The sequence below is a fragment of the Marmota marmota genome, unplaced genomic scaffold (assembly GCF_001458135.2).
Source record: "Marmota marmota marmota unplaced genomic scaffold, marMar, whole genome shotgun sequence".
Classification (NCBI taxonomy): domain Eukaryota; kingdom Metazoa; phylum Chordata; class Mammalia; order Rodentia; family Sciuridae; genus Marmota; species Marmota marmota.
In genome coordinates this window covers 8,391,844-8,408,644 of record NW_026000020.1, presented here as the reverse complement: position 1 = coordinate 8,408,644, position 16,801 = coordinate 8,391,844, and the positions used below count along the sequence as shown (strand labels likewise).

At 44.7% G+C, this 16,801-nt stretch overlaps 1 protein-coding gene and 1 long non-coding RNA gene across 7 annotated transcripts in view; one reads left to right on the top strand and one right to left on the bottom strand.

Annotated features, from left to right (window-relative positions):
* The window catches only part of LOC125618830, a 23,700-nt gene extending 16,176 nt beyond the window's left edge, over nt 1-7,524 (bottom strand). The window contains exons 1-2 of the long non-coding RNA XR_007350218.1: nt 7,505-7,524; nt 3,910-3,920 (exon numbers count right to left, since the gene is read on the bottom strand). This is a non-coding gene — a long non-coding RNA (uncharacterized LOC125618830). The remainder of the gene's footprint in view (nt 1-3,909; nt 3,921-7,504) is intronic.
* The window catches only part of Anapc1 (anaphase promoting complex subunit 1), a 97,001-nt gene extending 81,381 nt beyond the window's left edge, over nt 1-15,620 (top strand). For all 6 annotated transcript variants that reach the window (XM_048810378.1, XM_015499756.2, XM_048810376.1 and 3 more), the window contains 9 exons: nt 2,481-2,598; nt 3,678-3,755; nt 4,100-4,167; nt 5,165-5,303; nt 6,999-7,085; nt 8,321-8,416; nt 8,552-8,750; nt 10,323-10,457; nt 14,343-15,620. In XM_048810378.1, coding sequence (XP_048666335.1) covers nt 2,481-2,598; nt 3,678-3,755; nt 4,100-4,167; nt 5,165-5,303; nt 6,999-7,085; nt 8,321-8,416; nt 8,552-8,750; nt 10,323-10,457; nt 14,343-14,458 — 1,036 coding nt within the window. In that variant the 3' untranslated portion in view covers nt 14,459-15,620. The remainder of the gene's footprint in view (nt 1-2,480; nt 2,599-3,677; nt 3,756-4,099; nt 4,168-5,164; nt 5,304-6,998; nt 7,086-8,320; nt 8,417-8,551; nt 8,751-10,322; nt 10,458-14,342) is intronic.
* The last annotated feature ends 1,181 nt before the right edge of the window (nt 15,621-16,801 follow it).

Below are 16,801 nucleotides of genomic sequence, written 5' to 3'. Positions count from 1 at the left end.
CGAGAAGCAGTTTCCGCGGGCTCCTAGCCCCGGGCCAGGGAAGTTCCGGGAGCCGGAACTCGGCCGCTCCGTGCTCGGTGTAAGCTCCTATAAGAGTAGGCTCCAAGAAGCAGCCTCCGCAGGCTCCGCAGCCCTGGGCCAGGGCGGTTCCGGGACGGTTCCGGGAGCTGGAACTCGGCCGCCCCGCACTCGGTGTTCGCTCTGATAAGATCAGGTTCTAAGAAGCACCCAGGCACTGAACCCTAGCAATCTGTCTGCAAGCCGCAGGCGAATGGCAGCCTGAAATTACCTGTTCTATGGCTGAATGAGCTGCGGTCAGTCGAAAACAGGGATGGTGACGTCAGCTTTCCAACATGGTGGCTGCTGGCCTCCTCTGTGGTCTGACCGGTGTGGAGAACCGAGATGGACCGCTTCCTTCCCCCGTCTCGAACCCAGAATTCAGCCCTGAATACGGTGCTTGCACGGCTGGCAGAAACTGCAGCGCTGTATCCCTGCGTCGCTATCTCCTCGTTTCCCAGCGCGCGCTGCAGACTCTAGCCCCGGGGCGATTTGCTGAATAAGCAGCGTTACCCTCCGTGCGACAAACCTCTCGCGTTTGATTCCCCGTAGCCGATCCTCGTGCGATGGAAATCCTTCCTCCAGGTTCCGGAGCACCCCACTATTGCTGGAAATTCCTAACAAGATATCCTTTAGCCGTCCTGACTTGTCATACTCCCACACAGTGAAGCAGCACACGGGGGCAATGCACTCCCCTCGCCGCCATCTTCCTTCTCCCTTGAAGAAGTTTTTCTTTAGAGTGTCAGGCCAGAAGTCCTCTAGGAGTTGGACATTGAATGGCTGGCCAGTCTGCATCCTTCTGAAACCTGTAAAACTGTTTGGAACCCATAAATACGCCAAGCAAAGTAACATTTTGTAGAGACGAACTCATCAAGTAAAGGATAGTAGTCAAGAGAAGTGCAAGAAAATACCTTTTTTGCTATAATAATTTAATTCTAAGAAGCAGTCAAATGATAACAAAAGTTTTTGCATTTTATAGCTCAAACACTTATTTTCCCCAGAAGTTTCCAATGAGCAGATGTCTTGTGTATGGGGAAAGGAGGAAAATGGCTTCTTAAAAGTGACATCTCAGATAACCACTCTGTTTAACCCCCTGTCCTGCCTAGAGAAGGGACAGGAGACTCATCCTGTGGTAGAGCGGTGTCAGGAGCAGTCCTCTGGTGGTAGAGAGAGAGGGGTCAGGGGCACTCACTGTAGTCACTTAAAGCATCATTTTAAACTAGAGCATAACCTTTAACCAACAATAGAAGAAAGAGGGCTGTTTTAGGAAAGTGTCCTGACCTGAGATCCCAAGTCTGTTGATAGGCCAAGCATAAGTATGAAGTTCATATAACTCTGGGATCTTGTGTCTGCCATTTAGGAAAGATTTTTTTTTTGAATTGCTGAAGTCTGTCTACGGCCATTCCACCCTGAATGCGCCTGATCTCGTCTGAATTGCTGAAGTCTTATTGGGTAGTGTACGATAGTTGGGTTAGCTATTTTGAAAGAAGGAATTTAGTGATAAGCATCAAGAATCTTCATGTAATTTATAAACATTTTTACCTTTATTGGTTTATTTTTAGTGGACTTACAGAGTGGGCGGATCTGGGAAGAGGGAGGCTTTTTATAATTTTTAAAATCTTGAAGTCTCATTTTCTTACTCTTCTGTGGGATCTATAAACATAAAAGCTGAGTATTTATATTAAAAATGTAAATTTTAAAGTTGAAAAATTTTTTTTAAAAAACTCAAAAAGTACACTCTCCCCAACACACACACACACACACACTCTCTCTCTCTCTCTCTCTCTCTCTCTCTCTCTCTGCCATCATCTGACCTACCAGTTTTTGCTGTACTGTATATTTCAAGGGTGTGTGTATGTACAAGAGCTTTGCACTCTGAGAAAACGGGCCTCCTTCCTTACCAACCCTTAAAAGGAGAAGGAGAAAAGAACTGGAAGTAAATCCCTGAGAAGGCAATGGAGGAGGTACCTGTCAAGCAGAGAGAGCTATTTGGGAGGGACAGATTTTTATCAGTGGTCAAGTATTTTATCAGTATTTTTTTTTTAATTTTTAAAAAATGTTTTTAAGTTGTAGTTGGACATAATACCTTTATTTTATTTATTTTTATGTGGTGCTGAGGATGGAACCCAGTGTCTTACACATGCTAGGCGAGCGCTTTTCCACTGAGCCACAACCCCAGCCCCTATTTTATCAGTATTCGTTAGTGAATACTTTCCTGCAGAATGTTGTAATTGGTAACTCAGGTAAAGAAATCTTGGGTCAGGGATCATGTATTGCTTTTTAAAAGAGACCTTTTCCATTACTTTTTTACTGAAATTGTCAGCTTCCGTCAAGATTGCTCTTCCTTTGAAGGTCTGCTGCAGCTCTGTCCTTGGTAGCCCACGGGCCCCACCATCTTGGCATCCCTTTTGTTTTCTGTGCAGGTATCATCTCCAGGCTCTGCGGCACCTCTACGTGCTGGCTGCAGAGCCCAGGCTTCTGGTGCCGGTGGATGTGGACACGAATACGCCCTGCTACGCGCTCTTAGAGGTCACCTACAAGGTAATTTTTGTCATCCATCTGGGCAGGTCAGAATGGTTCAAAAGTGTTATTTAGTAAAATGTGATAGTAGTGAGTTGAACTCTCAAAAAAATTGAAGCTTCCCTTGCCTGGTGCAGTGATGCACGTCTCAAATCCCAGCTACTTGGAGGCTGAGGCAGAAGAATCACAAATTTGAGGCCAGCTGCGGGAGCTTAGGAAGACCCTATCTCAAAAAGTGCTGGGGGTGTAGCTCAGTGGTAGAGCACAAAGACTCAGTCCTTTGTTAACACTCCCACCCCCAATTTAAGCTTCTCAAGTTTTTGTGCAACCTGCCAGCACATGGACGCTCATTTACAGTCCCTGGGTTACTTTTCCAGGCACCATCTTTTGTCCTTGAAACTTACAGTTTAAAAATGTTCCCCCAACTGTACATGGCTTAGAGTGGTGTCTGAAAGACTACTTGGGTAGTGTACGATTGGGTTAGAATTATTCTTAGGTTTGTTGACTGAGCACTTGAAAACCCAAAATTATATATTTGATGAGTGAGCTTTTATTTTGATGCATGAATAGGTTGCAAGTCACATATCCTTCCTTCAGCAAATTGTTCAGTTCCTTCTGTGTGTCAACACTGAGCTAGATGGCATTGGCATATTCCCTGAGGAGCGTCTGTGCCTTGATGAGCCAGGCAGGTGTGCACTGAGAATAGGGTGTGACCATGGGAGGATTTGCAGAGTACAGAGGTGAAGTTGTCCTTGTCCTCCGCTGGTGGTTGGGGCAGTTGTCACAGTGGACATGTGCCAGCAGAATGGGGCTTCTTTTCAGCACAGGGGACAACATGTGCATAAACCCAGAGGCCTTGGCAGTGTGGCCCCTCATGCTGCTGGCTGTGAAGGGCAGAGCTTGATATCATGGGAAGTGACACATGCCCTGTAGAGGAACTGAGACTCACCCCCTAAGACTTGAGTACCAGAGAGGATTTTAGGCCATTTGGTGGTCTCTGTACAGACTGCAGGGAAGGGGAGGTGTGGACTGTAGAGGATTCCTCTGGAGTTTCTGCTGACCACTGGGTAAACTGCGGCTGTACTTTTATCTTTGTAAAGGGCACTCAGTGGTATGAACAAACCAAAGAAGAACTGATGGCTCCGACCCTTCTTCCAGAACTCCACCTTTTAAAGCAGGTCAGTTGGGTGTGACTTAGGGACGTCTGTCCAAGGGTTCAATTCAAGAGGGGTGTCACATTAACAATGACTACACACAAGCCTCTGCCCTCCTTGTGTTTGGTTAGAGCAGGGCAGAGGCTTGTGTGTAGCAGGGGGGAGAGTCATGAGGAACAGAGGTCTTGTCTCGGAGAGCTTTCCCAATAGGCTCAGTGCCCTCAAGAAGGGACCCACTTGCCATGTCAGGTTGACCTCAGTGTCTCCTCCTACTGAGTTAGGATGTCCTTTGAGAAGCATGGATTTCAGTTGATAACACGAGCACTTTTTTAGTTTTTGACTGACTGTGTTTACATTTATCTTGACAGATTAAAGTTAAAGGCCCAAGATACTGGGAACTGCTCATAGATTTAAGCAAGGGAACACAGCACTTGAAGTAAGTATATTGAATTTTTAATTTCTCAAAATATACGTTTTAGAAAATGAACAGAAACGTGGGGAGGTATAAATTATAGATTGTTGTTTGAGTGTGATCATCCTTTGATTTCTTCCAATATAGTGTGTAGGGTAGGTATCGAATAAAGTGGTCTTAATCTTTGATAATAGAGTTTGCATTAGGAAGTGAAGACTTTAATTCAGAATAAAGCCCTAAATATTTATATTTATTCATTGAGAAACTTGAACTGACTTTGAGACAGCAAAGGGATTGTTTCTTGGTACATTAGTGAAAGATTTAGTTTAGGGAAATAAGGCTGATACATATGTCCACAGAGGGGACTTCGTCATGACAGCTGATGGTCCCACATGTCTTTCCTGTTGTGCCTCTTTACTATTCTCTTGTTAGAATATTCTCATAAATTTAAATTTATAGTAGATTGTTTTGAGGTGGAAATAGTCATATGCAAGGAATTGCTCAGACTGTTAATAATTTAAAACTTAGGTAGTGTATAAGTCTTTTAAATATCCAGAAAGTTAAGTCATGTAACGTTCTTTTTTTCAGTTTTGTCCCATTTTTATTTTCCCACTCTATACAGTAACTGGCTTTTGTGTTGCTATGATTTTAGATTTGTAGTATTATTTCCTCTCTGCTGCAGAGCAATGAATAAATGCACGTGTGTTCCATACATAGTGATAAGGGACATGGGAAACACCAGGAAGTGTTAGTTAAAATACTACCATTGAAGCTTCTCTTGTAGCAGATGATGAAGATGCCTTCTCCTTTGACAGGTTCCGTGACTAGGCAGGAAGGGAGGTGGGACTCTATTTCAGGCCTTCTATTGAGGGCTATTTTAAGTTAGAGACAGTAAATCACCATTGGATTTGGTGGGGGATGGTAGACTTCCTCTCCTGTAAATGTGACGTTGGAAAACACTGTTTTTCTAGCCATAAACTGCCAGTAGTGCCTTATAGTAAGTTCAGACTTTTTCTTTTAGGTCTATTCTTTCCAAGGATGGGGTCTTATACGTTAAGCTCCGTGCAGGTCAGCTCTCCTACAAAGAAGATCCGATGGGGTGGCAAAGTTTGTTGGCCCAGACTGTTGCCAACAGGAATTCTGAAGCCCGTGCTTTCAAGGTAGAACCAATTGGTAAAAAGACAGGAGGAAATAGTTCCAAGTCCTACTAGCTTCTTGTTGCTGCAGATTGTGATGTCTGATTAATGTTGGGTTCCCTTGCTGTTTTACCTGATGGCCTTAATAAAATAGGGTCAGTCAGTACTCTAAGTAAGACTTGCATTGTGTGGCAAGGACAGTCACAATATATCTTAGTACTGTAATTTAGTTCGATAATTTTATTTATTAAAAAACCCACAAGTCAGTGAATATTTACTTAATTCATAGCAAAAATAGAGATTTTTGTAAGCTAGCAATTATTATTTTCCATTTTTAAACCATCATTTGTTTCTTAGATCTTGGTGAGGATCACATGATGACAGATATAATAGGCTTCTTTTATTAGTTTATCTTACTATTTCCCTGCTACTTAACTGCCAGTACAGTTTAAAATGAAGTTTAAATGAAGTTTAAAATGAAGAAATGGTTTAAATAAAAGAATGAATGCATACTTTCATCCCTGTGACAGGTTTAGTGTGTATCTGTTCTACATTCTGAACTTGAGGTTTCCTACACTAGAAATTTGTTCATAATCATTAAAATCTCTGAATTTAAACCCAGTTTTTAGAAATTCCAGGAGCAAGTATGTTCTTGCTCATGATGCGTAGTCCAATATAGCCAGGACCCTAATTATGTATAAGTAAGGACTTGTCAGGTCAACCAGTTACGTGGCAGCCAGAGGATTGAATGAGCATTCTTTCTTCTTCCAAGTAAGGAGAAAGTAGTTTATTTTAATTCCATTCATATTTCATGTTAGGTTAATTACTTTTGATTGAGCTTTTATAATAGTTACCAGGATTTAAATCTGTAAATAGTTCCCAGGGTTGACATCAGCAAATTTTGTCTGGCAATATTTAATAGGTTGTCTGTGAGGCAATCTTACAAAGTTTAAGTTAGTACTATTGCTTCTTTAAAAATTAGAGCTTATCTCAGAGACTAATCCAATATGTAAAGAATTGTAAATTTGAAGTTAAGATTTGAATTTCAGTGGAAAAAGAATATAAAAGTTAAAGATGGGTTAGGGGTCTAGCTCAGTGGTGGAGCCCTTGTCCAGCATGCACAGGGTCTGGGATTGATCCCCAGCACTGGGAAAAAATAAAGCAAAACCACAAAGAGATATCTCAACTTCCTGCCTGATGGGAGTTCAGAAATAAAATATGGACCTTGGTGGAAAATCGCAATACTTTCATATTCCACATTCAATGTCAGACCTTAGATTCCCCATTTCCCTTCTCCCTGCCTCGCAGCCGCCCTTCTGCTTTCATCTTTGATATTTGTTATTCCAAGTACCTCAGATAAGTGGAAAATTGTGGTCTTGTCCTTTTGTGACTGGCTTATTTCAGTGTTCCTCCTCCTCATTTTCCAGTGTCAAATAGGCTTGTGCATTAGATAAAGGACGGGGAAGCCTTTTTCAGGGGAGTTGTACAAAATAGAAGACCTGCCTGTTATTGGCCTTTTGATAAACCAGTGGGCCGAGAGTTTTGTGTGCCTTCTTAGTGGAACAGGCTGAGGAAGCTCTAGCAAAGTTGGCATCATCTTGCTTCTGTGTGGACACTGTGAGGCAGGAGAGCAGAGTTCTTGTAACTCCACATTATGATTTGAGCAGAAAGGAAAATGATCTTTTATTATCTCACTTATGTTGATGTTTGTTTCTTTAGCCAGAAACAATTTCAGCATTCACTTCTGATGCAGCCCTTCTGTCATTTGCTGAATATTTCTGCAAACCAACTGTGAACATGGGCCAGGTAAGTACTGTGTGGTTGCTGAGCTCTGAAACTAGAATCCGTTGTTACTTCTAGCTGGGACCACGGAAAGCATCTCTAAGAGCCATATTTGTCTTTGAGATCCATGACTTGCCTCAGATGGTTTTTGACAAGCGTAGAGTTCCCTACTCTAATTAAATTCAAGAGAAATAATTGTAAATTTCCTACCTTAATAAGAAAAACCAGTTAACATTCCGCAGACAGTTTTGATGAGTGGTAATTTCGGATGTCCTTTTCTGAACTCATTTGTTTCCAGTGTTTACCAGCTTTTTTGTTTTTATATAATTTCATTAATTTTGTTTCCTGTGTATATTATAGCCTTTCTTTCTGTTGGGAATACAGTGTTCTCTTCAGAATATCAAGGGTGCCCAGTGGCCCCTGATTTGACCCGCTATCCCAACAGGGAAAGAGTGGATGTAAGAATCAGATGATGTAGGGTTGAAGCCTGTTGTCTAAAGTGTGTGTGTGGCCTTGGGGAAATTCTCAGCCTCTCTAAGACGTCATTTCCTCATGTCTAAGTTGGGATTCTAACAGAGTGCACCTTGCAGTGTTGCTCTGAGGGTTGAATGATGTGGCCTTCCCTCTTATTGGCTAATTCTCACTGAGTGAGAATTAGAATTGGACTCTGCTGAGTACTTTACATACTTTTCTTACTTAGTTCTGACCCTGAGGGTAGATGCTTTGTTACTCTGGGTTTAGGGATGAGGAAACTGCCTCTCAGAGATGTCATGTGCCCTGGATCATGTGCTAATAAGGGCTGGGATGTATGCTAAAGGCCATAGGTCTCTGAGAATGCTTGAGCCTGCCCTTCCCCAGCTGCCCTTCAAACCTGCTTCCCCCAGACTTGTTCTGGGCAATGTTTTCTCTTGCGTCTTTGTTGATGCTACCTTCTGGACCCTGTGTGCTCCCCTTGGGACCCTGGTCTTTCCAGCCTACCCAAAGCACACTTCTTTGATGTTCCTCCTCCTCCTTTTGCCCTGGTTGATCTATTATTCTCTTCCAAGGCATGTGCTATCCTTCACTATCCCTTGGGACCTAATTTTGTTTGTTTTTCATTGATTTTGAGTGTAGCCTGTCCTGTGAGTTTTAAATACCTTACCGTTGTATCATTCACTGAAGCACATTAAGGGTGGGCCATAGTGGTTGTTGTACAATTGTCTCTTGAGTAGATTTTGGGAAATTCTTTGTTCTACAGAATACTTGTGATTTTTCCACAGAAACAGGAAATTCTGGATCTCTTTTCTTCAGTGCTTTATGAATGTGTTACTCAGGAGACCCCAGAAATGTTGCCTGCATACATAGCAATGGATCAGGTATAGTTTCCCACTGCCTTTTACTGTTCTTATGAGCTGCATTTAAAAAGGACTGTGGTATTACACACTGGGGAAGACAATTAAATCACTTTGCCTTTTCATGAAACGGATCACTGTTCCTTTTCTCTCTTCCAGGCTATAAGAAGACTTCGAAAAAAAGAGATGTCTGACACATCAGAGCTCTGGCAGATCAAGTTGGTGTTAGACTTTTTCAGCTCCAGAAGCCATCAGGAGCGGCTGCAGAACCACCCCAAGCGGGGGCTCTTCATGCACTCTGAATTCCTCCCCGTGGTGAAGTGCACTATTGATAGCACCCTGGACCAGTGGCTGCAAGGTAATGACAGCATTGTGCCCTGGTGTGCTTGAAATACGCTGGGCCCAGCCTTTCCTCTTCTGACAGTTTTTCATTGAAAGTAGGATACACTGAGTATTAGCCAGAATGCCTATAGAGGGAATGCTTCCTTCCAGTGAGGTGAGTTAGACCCTGATTGTCTGTTTCCACTTTAGAGAACACATGCAACCCTCCCTTAAACCTTGCAGAGAGTATATGCAGCATTTTAATACCACTGGGGCCTTGTCTTATCCTCCCTGGCATCAGATGACATTGTCTTCTGCTTCTTGCGGGTGTAAGCCTGTTCCCACCTGAGGCCAGCAGCCACTGCCTTCCTTTTTCATGTCTTAGCCCACATACACTTGAAGATGACATGTGCTTCTTGAGTGGATGCTGTTCACCTGCCTGTGAGCCAGTGAGTGAGCACCAGGGACACTGACAGTGGCTTTCTGCCACAGAAGCGCCGACTTGTGATTGCAGAAAGGCGTATTGTCACATATAACTGGCCGTGTTTCTGATTCTGAGGCAGGCGATGGGCCCTGTGTTTGTGGAGATGTGTCTTCTGGTTACGTAGCTTGGCATTGATTTTCCATAGTCCACTCCTCCATCTTCTCAATCTATTCAGTTCATTTAGATGCTTCCAATGAATATCTGATAGCAACCTGCTTTGGGTTGATACTGGCCCTAGTAATATCAGTAGTAGCAATTCTTGCTTGATTCTTTATGCTATCAATTTTCAGTAGAACCCAAGAGTTTGAATATAATTCAGTTAAAATCTATCCCTCTAGGAAATAAGTTTCTGGGGGAAAATCAAGTGGTAAACCACATTGTGGGGGATTGACATGGGGAGCAGCAGTTTCAAACTCCTGGTGTTCATGTTTAGCAGTTGTATCCACCCTTTGCTTTCCTCTTGGGATTCAAAAGATCACATAGTTTTAAAACTTTTTTAAAAATAATCATTTTTATTCTTATTTTGGGGGAAATACACAAATTATTTCATAGATTTTGGTATTTTTCTTTTTATTGAGTTTTGCATTTGATTACTGGTACCAGACCAGTGCTATTGATGTGAACCAGGCCCTTAAATCTTTCCAGGTTCACTGATTTGCAAAAATCACACAACACAGTGAAACTTTGGCAGTGACTGGAGCATTTCTGAAAGTGCTGCCCTGGGCTGTCCCATTTGTTAGGGCATTGGGTGGACTTCACCATCTTCTGACCTTCCATTTAATTCCACTTGCCACTCTGATTTACCAAACTATGAACGAGTTCATTTTCTAAAGGAGAACCATAGAAAAACTCCTGTTGTTTTGGCAGTACAGGAGATCCAGTCTTGCACATACTAGGCAAGCGTCTACCACTGAGCTAACCCTCTGTCCCTTTTACATTTATTTTATTGTATTTTGAGACCAGGTCTCACTGAGTTGCTGAAACTAGTCTTGCCTCAGCCTCCCCAGTAGCTAGAATCACAGGTGTACGTCACCACGCCCAGCTGAGTTCTTGAAGAAAAAGCAGTAAGGCACTCCTTTGCGCCCTGCTGTGTCCTCATCTCAGTGCCCTCTGGTTCCTTCACAGCTGGGGGCGACGTGTGTGTGCAGGCCTATCTCAGCGGGCAGCCGGTGGAGGGGCCTGAGCTCAGCATGCTGGCCTGCTTCCTCGTCTATCACTCTGTGCCTGCCCCACGGCACTTGCCGCCTGCGGGACTGGAGGGTAAGTGTGTGTCGGTCTGCTTGCTCGTGCCACCAGCCCCTGTGTGCTTGGGCTGTGTGGTGAGCTACTCTCTTCCATTCAGCTTTCCTCTTCATTTGTGCTTCATTTGTCATCGCTGAGAATTTTTTCTGAAAACAAAACTACATGTGCTTTACATCTACCTGTACTTCTATTTATATTGAGAAGAGGATGGATTCTTTCCACACAACTGCCAATCAGTGTGATACGCTAACTGTTCATGTTATTCCTATTAGTTAATTTTTTTAAATTAGTCTACACTGCTCTTTTTTAATATTTATTTTTTAGTTATAGGTGGACACAATATCTTTATTTTACTTTTATTTGGTGCTGAGGATTGAACCCAGCGCCTCACGCATGCCAGGCGAGCATGCTAGGCGAGCACTCTACTTCTGAGCCACAACCCCAGCCCTTCTATTAGTTGATTTTGTAATTTAAGTTTTTAAAATTTTCTGTGTCTTTAGGATTTTTATAATTATATAATCTTAGCTTTTGCTATTATAAAGTTTTAAAATTCACAGGAACCTCATTTTGTATATGTGTAGGTTTTCTTATGCTGGAGAGTATAAAAAATTAATAGCATTAAAACTACTGTATTTTTTAGAATATGGAAATAGACACAAAGTTTATCCAATGGGGTGAATAATAAAGTATGATATCACTTTCAAATTGCTGTCACTTCAATTGAAGGTAAAAAATATTTTTAGAAGCACAAAAGCTGTTTTCATTTAGTCACTTAAAATTTAATGATGTTATTAGTTTATTGCTGTTTTGAAAACCTCAGATGAAAATGCATTTTATGGAGGCTTCTAGTTATGGTCATGATGAAATTGCTTTCATTGGACTGACTCTCCCACAAAAACAAATGTAAAAGCTAGACAAAGCACTGGGAATAGCTGCTTTTTGTGTGTTGGGGGGGACACACCAGGGACTGAACTCAGGGGCACTTGACCACTGAGCCACATTCCCACTCTATTTTGTATTTTAGTAGAGATAGGGTCTCACTGAGTTGCTTAGTGCCTGGCTTTTCCTGAGGCTGGCTTTGAACTCTTAATCCTCCTGCCTCAGCCTCCCTAGCCGCTGGGATTATAGGCGTGTGTCACTGTGCCAGACAGAATATCTGTTTAAAGAAACTGGTTGTGACCTTGCTGGCAGGACGTGGTTGAGAGGCAGTCTTCAAGCAAGTCCTTGAGGAGGGGCACACAGGGAGAGAACTCTGGGATTACCCTGGCCTGTGCCAGCTCACAGCACAGGAAGTGGAGTCCCAGGCAAGAAGAGCAATGCTGCTGGGCCAGGGATCCGGAGGTGGTTGGCTTTACGATTGTCCAGGAGCCTGACTTGAGGTGGGAGGGAACAGAAGGAAAGGTAGCTGGGTCCTGGAGGCACTTTTCCTTTGAGGCTCTCACCAGATCTTTACCTGTGTACACTTGGGGCCAGACTTGTGGAGCTCTAACAGAAGCCAGAAGGCTACAAACGTGCACAGGTGTTTTAGCACCTGCATGGTGCCGAGAGACAAAGGGCGCAGGTCAGGCCTGCCAAAGGAAGTGGCTCTGCTGTGCAGCCTGCCATTTGCATGAAATGGTGTCATCCAGGTCTTGTGGGGAGGTAAAACTGATGCTGTCCAGACCAAGAGCAAAACCATGAAGGCTGTTTGCTTCTCCCTGCCTGGTGGGAGAAAAGCTAGCCTCCTTAGGAAAAAATATCCAGAGCCTCTTAATAAACAGTATTTAGTGTTGAATAAGGGATTATAAGACATAACAAGAAAAAAAACAAAACAGGTGATAGAAACAGACACTTATATGATCTAGATGTAGGAGTTAACAGACTGGGACTTATAACTAAGACTCATATTTCCACTGGGGCACGGTGGTGCACGTCCATAATCTTAGCAATTCGTGAGGCTGAGGCACAAGGATCTCAAGCTGGAGGCCAGCCTCAGCAACTTAGGGAGACCCTGTCTCAAAATAAGAAGGACTGGGGATGTGGCTTAGAGCTCTTGCCTAGCGTGCATGAAACCCTGGTTTCAATGCCCAGTACCACCAGCAAACGCAAAAAACAAATGAGACTAATATTTCCAAGAAAATGGACATTGGGAAAGATAGCGAATTTCACTAGAAACCCAGATTCAATAAAAAAGTTAATTAGAAGTTCTAGAAGTGAAAAATAGAATACTGAAATTACAAATTCAGTATATGGATTAATGAGCATATGAGAGATCCATGACGAGGATGACAGGAGAGGGGAAGGTAGAGAGGTCGAAGCACAGAGAAAAGGGTGGGAAATACAAGACTGTGAGAGGTGAGGAGCACAGTGAAGGAGAGCCAGCGAGCGCATGTGGCTGTGGTCATGGAGTAAGAGGAGAGGTGGACAGGAAGAAGCAACATTGAAGAGATAGAGGCTAACGATTTTGAAAAATGTTGGTGAATGCCAACCCACAGTGATACAAAAGAAAATACAGTGAATCCACACTAGCTCTGTAATAGTCAAACAATAAAAGGAAAACATTTTAGAGTGTAGACTTCCCTTTTAACCTAGGATGGAGTGGAGGGACCTGATTTCCCCTCTCGGCTGAAACAGAGAGTGTACTGGATGGTCCATATTGAGGCTGTATCTCAGGCAGAGAAGAACAGTGAGAGGAGAGATGAGAAGCCGAGGAGGAGCCCTGTGACTCCCCCACTCACCTCCTTGAGGGAGTTTCCACGCTGTAGGGGAGGGAGAGGGAGCCCAGGAAGAGCCAGAAGCCCCCTGAGTTGAGGATGGGAGCTCAGGGGACAGGGAGCAGGGGAGTGGGAGTCTGCAAGGTGGGGACCCGAGAAGAAAGAGCTGCACACTGAGCATGCCTGACCTGGCAGAGGGCCCCTCCAGAGTTCGAACTCACCAGTCAAACTGCGTGGGAAGGAAGGCCTGGTGGGAGGAGCTGACCAAGCGGACTAGAGGGCACATTGGCAGTTGTGTGCACTGGGCCAGGAGTAAGCCCGTTCCCACAGGTCCCTAACTCCAGGGGCCTTAGGCTGATGCTTAGCAGCGACTTGCCTCAGTGAGGGGGAAAAGTAGCCCTAAGCAGAATTTTGGTCCCACCTAGCAGTTCTTAAAAGCATGACACCAGACGTTCCTATTGGTTTTCATGTAATTTAACTTTATTTGAGAACAAATTCTGTAATACAGAAATACCCAGCACTAAGGAAGGCAAAGCTCGCAGTTCCCGGCATACAATAGAAAATTGTAAGGCACACTAAAAGACGGGCAGGAGGGCCTGGGACTGGGACTGGTGGCAGGGAGGCTGGAGGACGATGGTGCTAGGGCCATTCAGGGACACCCTTAGACCTCTCTGGCTGTAGACCTGGGCTGCACAGTGGAATCACCTGGCAGCTTCCAAGACCCTGCACTCTGGCCACACTCCAGAGTGTTGTGTGGGCTTTCTGGGACCAAGCGGGAGGGTTGTTCTCTAGTGGAGGAGGCATTGAACAGGTTCTGAGGCTCGTCCTCCGCCTGTGTGCTTGTTTTAGGAAAAGGATCCAGTTTTTGGATTAGGAATTAAACTGTCAGGACCCGTAAAATAAAGTTACTTAAATAGTAATTGAAGGTGGACAGGTGCATTTACTAATTATATTTAAGTACTATATATAATTATTATTAATAATTTCACAGAGTCCACTATCTGAAATGTAGGATGGATAAGTTTAAATTTTTATATCAAATTCTGTATAAGGGTGCATTAGGGAAATTCATAATTTGAGTATTACCCTGGGCGATTGTTTTCAGAGGGAGGAACACCTGCTTTCAGCACGAGGGTGTCTTGGAAGCTTCCTGGGCAGGGGCATGTGGCTAGAGTTGACAGGTGTGACCCTCCCCTTTGCGTTTCTCCAGGGAGCACGAGCTTTGCTGAACTTCTCTTCAGAGCCAAGCAGCTGAAGATTCCCGTGCGTGCTTTGCTGAGGTTGGCTCCTCTGCTCCTCGGAAATCCACAGCCGATGGTTATGTGACTGCGTCTGGGATAAACCCACCTTGAAATGGGACTTCTGCACACAACGTGACCAAATGTCCAAGCTAAAGAAGCATTTCTAAGTTTTATAATACAGCTAGGGGAAATGACCTGAACACACCTCACTGTATTTTAAAATCTGTTTGAAATATTCCAGAGAATCTTGCTATCAGCGTTAACATTATATGATATAAAAAAGTGAGTTAAAATTTACTTTTGTAAATAAAGTTTTTGGTTGTTTTTCAAAACTCCTGATGATTGCTTTAGTTTTAAAGTCTTTGAACTATGGTGGTTCAGGTGAAGTGTTGGTGCTTAAAAATGTAAAGTTTTAACAGAAGCTATGTGGTAAAGTTTGACTTTCTGCTTCCCCAAAAGAGCTTTTAACATTGCCTGAAATGTCACAGGTGTCCCATCTAAAGTAAGGTTGTTCTTCCCGGAATGGTGGGAGACATTCTTTTGGTGTGACACCTCTCACAGGAGCTACGTACTCTTATAAGACTTGCCGATGGGAAGTGCTGTGGACTGAATGGTGGCCCAGGTGACATGTTGAGTCCTCACCGCAGAGTGATGGGACTTGGAGAGAAGGTAACTGAGGCTAAGTGAGGTCATGAGGATGGGTCCCTGCTCTGATAGAACTGGTGGCCTCAGGAAGAAGGAGAGAGACCTTGCTCTCAACACCATCTGAGAACACAGCAAGGAGGAGGCTGCCTGCACGTCAGAGGAGCCCTCGCTAGGACCCCCTCTGCTGGCTCCCTCATCACGGACTTGCAGCCTCCACAGCTCTGAGTAATGGATTTCTGATGCCCGAGCCACCCCCAATGTGTGCTCTTCTGTTGAGACAGCCCGAGCAGACCAATATATGAAGCCTTCTGTAAGTAGCTGAAATATGAAACGTCCAGGACCCAGGAGTCTTCAGAAATGATATTTAAAAGAAAACATTCTGCACAGGATTTAGAGAATGTCTGCGTGCCACACAGGTCTCCTGCTCCCAGCCTTGACCCAGGGGGAGGAGCTCCCTGCTGGACTCTGCCCAGGCCCCAGGCTTCTGGAGTAGCCAGGGCCATGTGGCAGCTGGAAGCTGCAAGATGTCACCCATTGAGTTCACGTTTCTTCCATATCCTGAATTGTGATGTTTAAGCCTAAAAATAAATATTAAAGCAAAAGAGAATGTCTTCATTGAGATTTTCCCAAAATCTTGTGTGACGCTTTCCTCCGCAGGGGGAGCTGGACTTGAAGGGCTGCAGCCAGAGGCCAGGCGTCCTCCCCTTGCCCAGCAGCCTGCTCCGGAGTGAATCATGGGAAGGATGGGCCGACTGCTGGGGCAAGACTTGCTGCCCTCCATGCTTAAACAGTTCTTCTAGTTACATAAAAAAATGTTGAATTAGGAAAATTCCATCTGAGTCAAGATTTGAATAACCCAGGGAGCACTTGTCTAGCACCTACGAGGCCCTGGGTTGTATCCACGGCAATGAAAAAAACTGAGGCACTGCCCGGCCAACAGTTCCCCCCTTTACTCGCAGTGGTTGGTGGGTGATGTGCTTTTCTCTCACCATGGGAGGACTTGGGAAGCGTTTCATATTTAGATACATATGGACTCGGCGGGGACAGAGCGAGGCGGCAGAAGGTGTGGCCACAGCATCGTTGGGCCTGCTGAGGAGATCGCTGGCTCTTGCCCTTGAGCAGACACATGAGGATCCTCACAGGGCACTTTCAGCTTTCTATGAGGCTCGAAAAGTCTCACGTCCAGAAAGTTAAACCTCCTCAGAGGCATGTGGGGGTGCTGAAGAAGCCCATCTGGTGGGGAAGGATTTGGGTGCTGAAGTGGCCCACGTCACCTCAATTAAGGCTGGAAGCCAGCTGGTCACCTTGGTCAATGGGCCGCAAGGCAGGTGGAGTAGCAGCCATGTCTCTGTTGCGTGACTCCTGCTCCTCAGTGACTCCCTGTCCATCTTACCTGATGTACGCAGCTAGGAATACGAGTCACCACTTCCGTAGGCAGCCGGAACTGAAAAAGCAAGCGCACATTGGGACAGGTCCTCCTTCCCAGGTGGGCACCGATGCCTGTGCTCTTCCCTCGAGGGGCTGTCGAGGGACTACAGGCAGCTCTGAGGCAGAGACACCAGGCCTGCTGCCCTGCTCGTCACAGCCCTCAGCAGGCTGGGCTCTTGAGCCCCTGCCTACTCCCACCCTGAGCTGCCACCACCACCTGCCCTAGCCCAGGAGACTCAGGCAGTAAGCCCCAGTGTCCCAGTGGAAGGACAGCGCCAGGCGGAGCTTATGAACACATTAGAGAAGTAGACAAATGAACGCCCGCTTCATGTAACTTATTGGAGTTAGACTCACT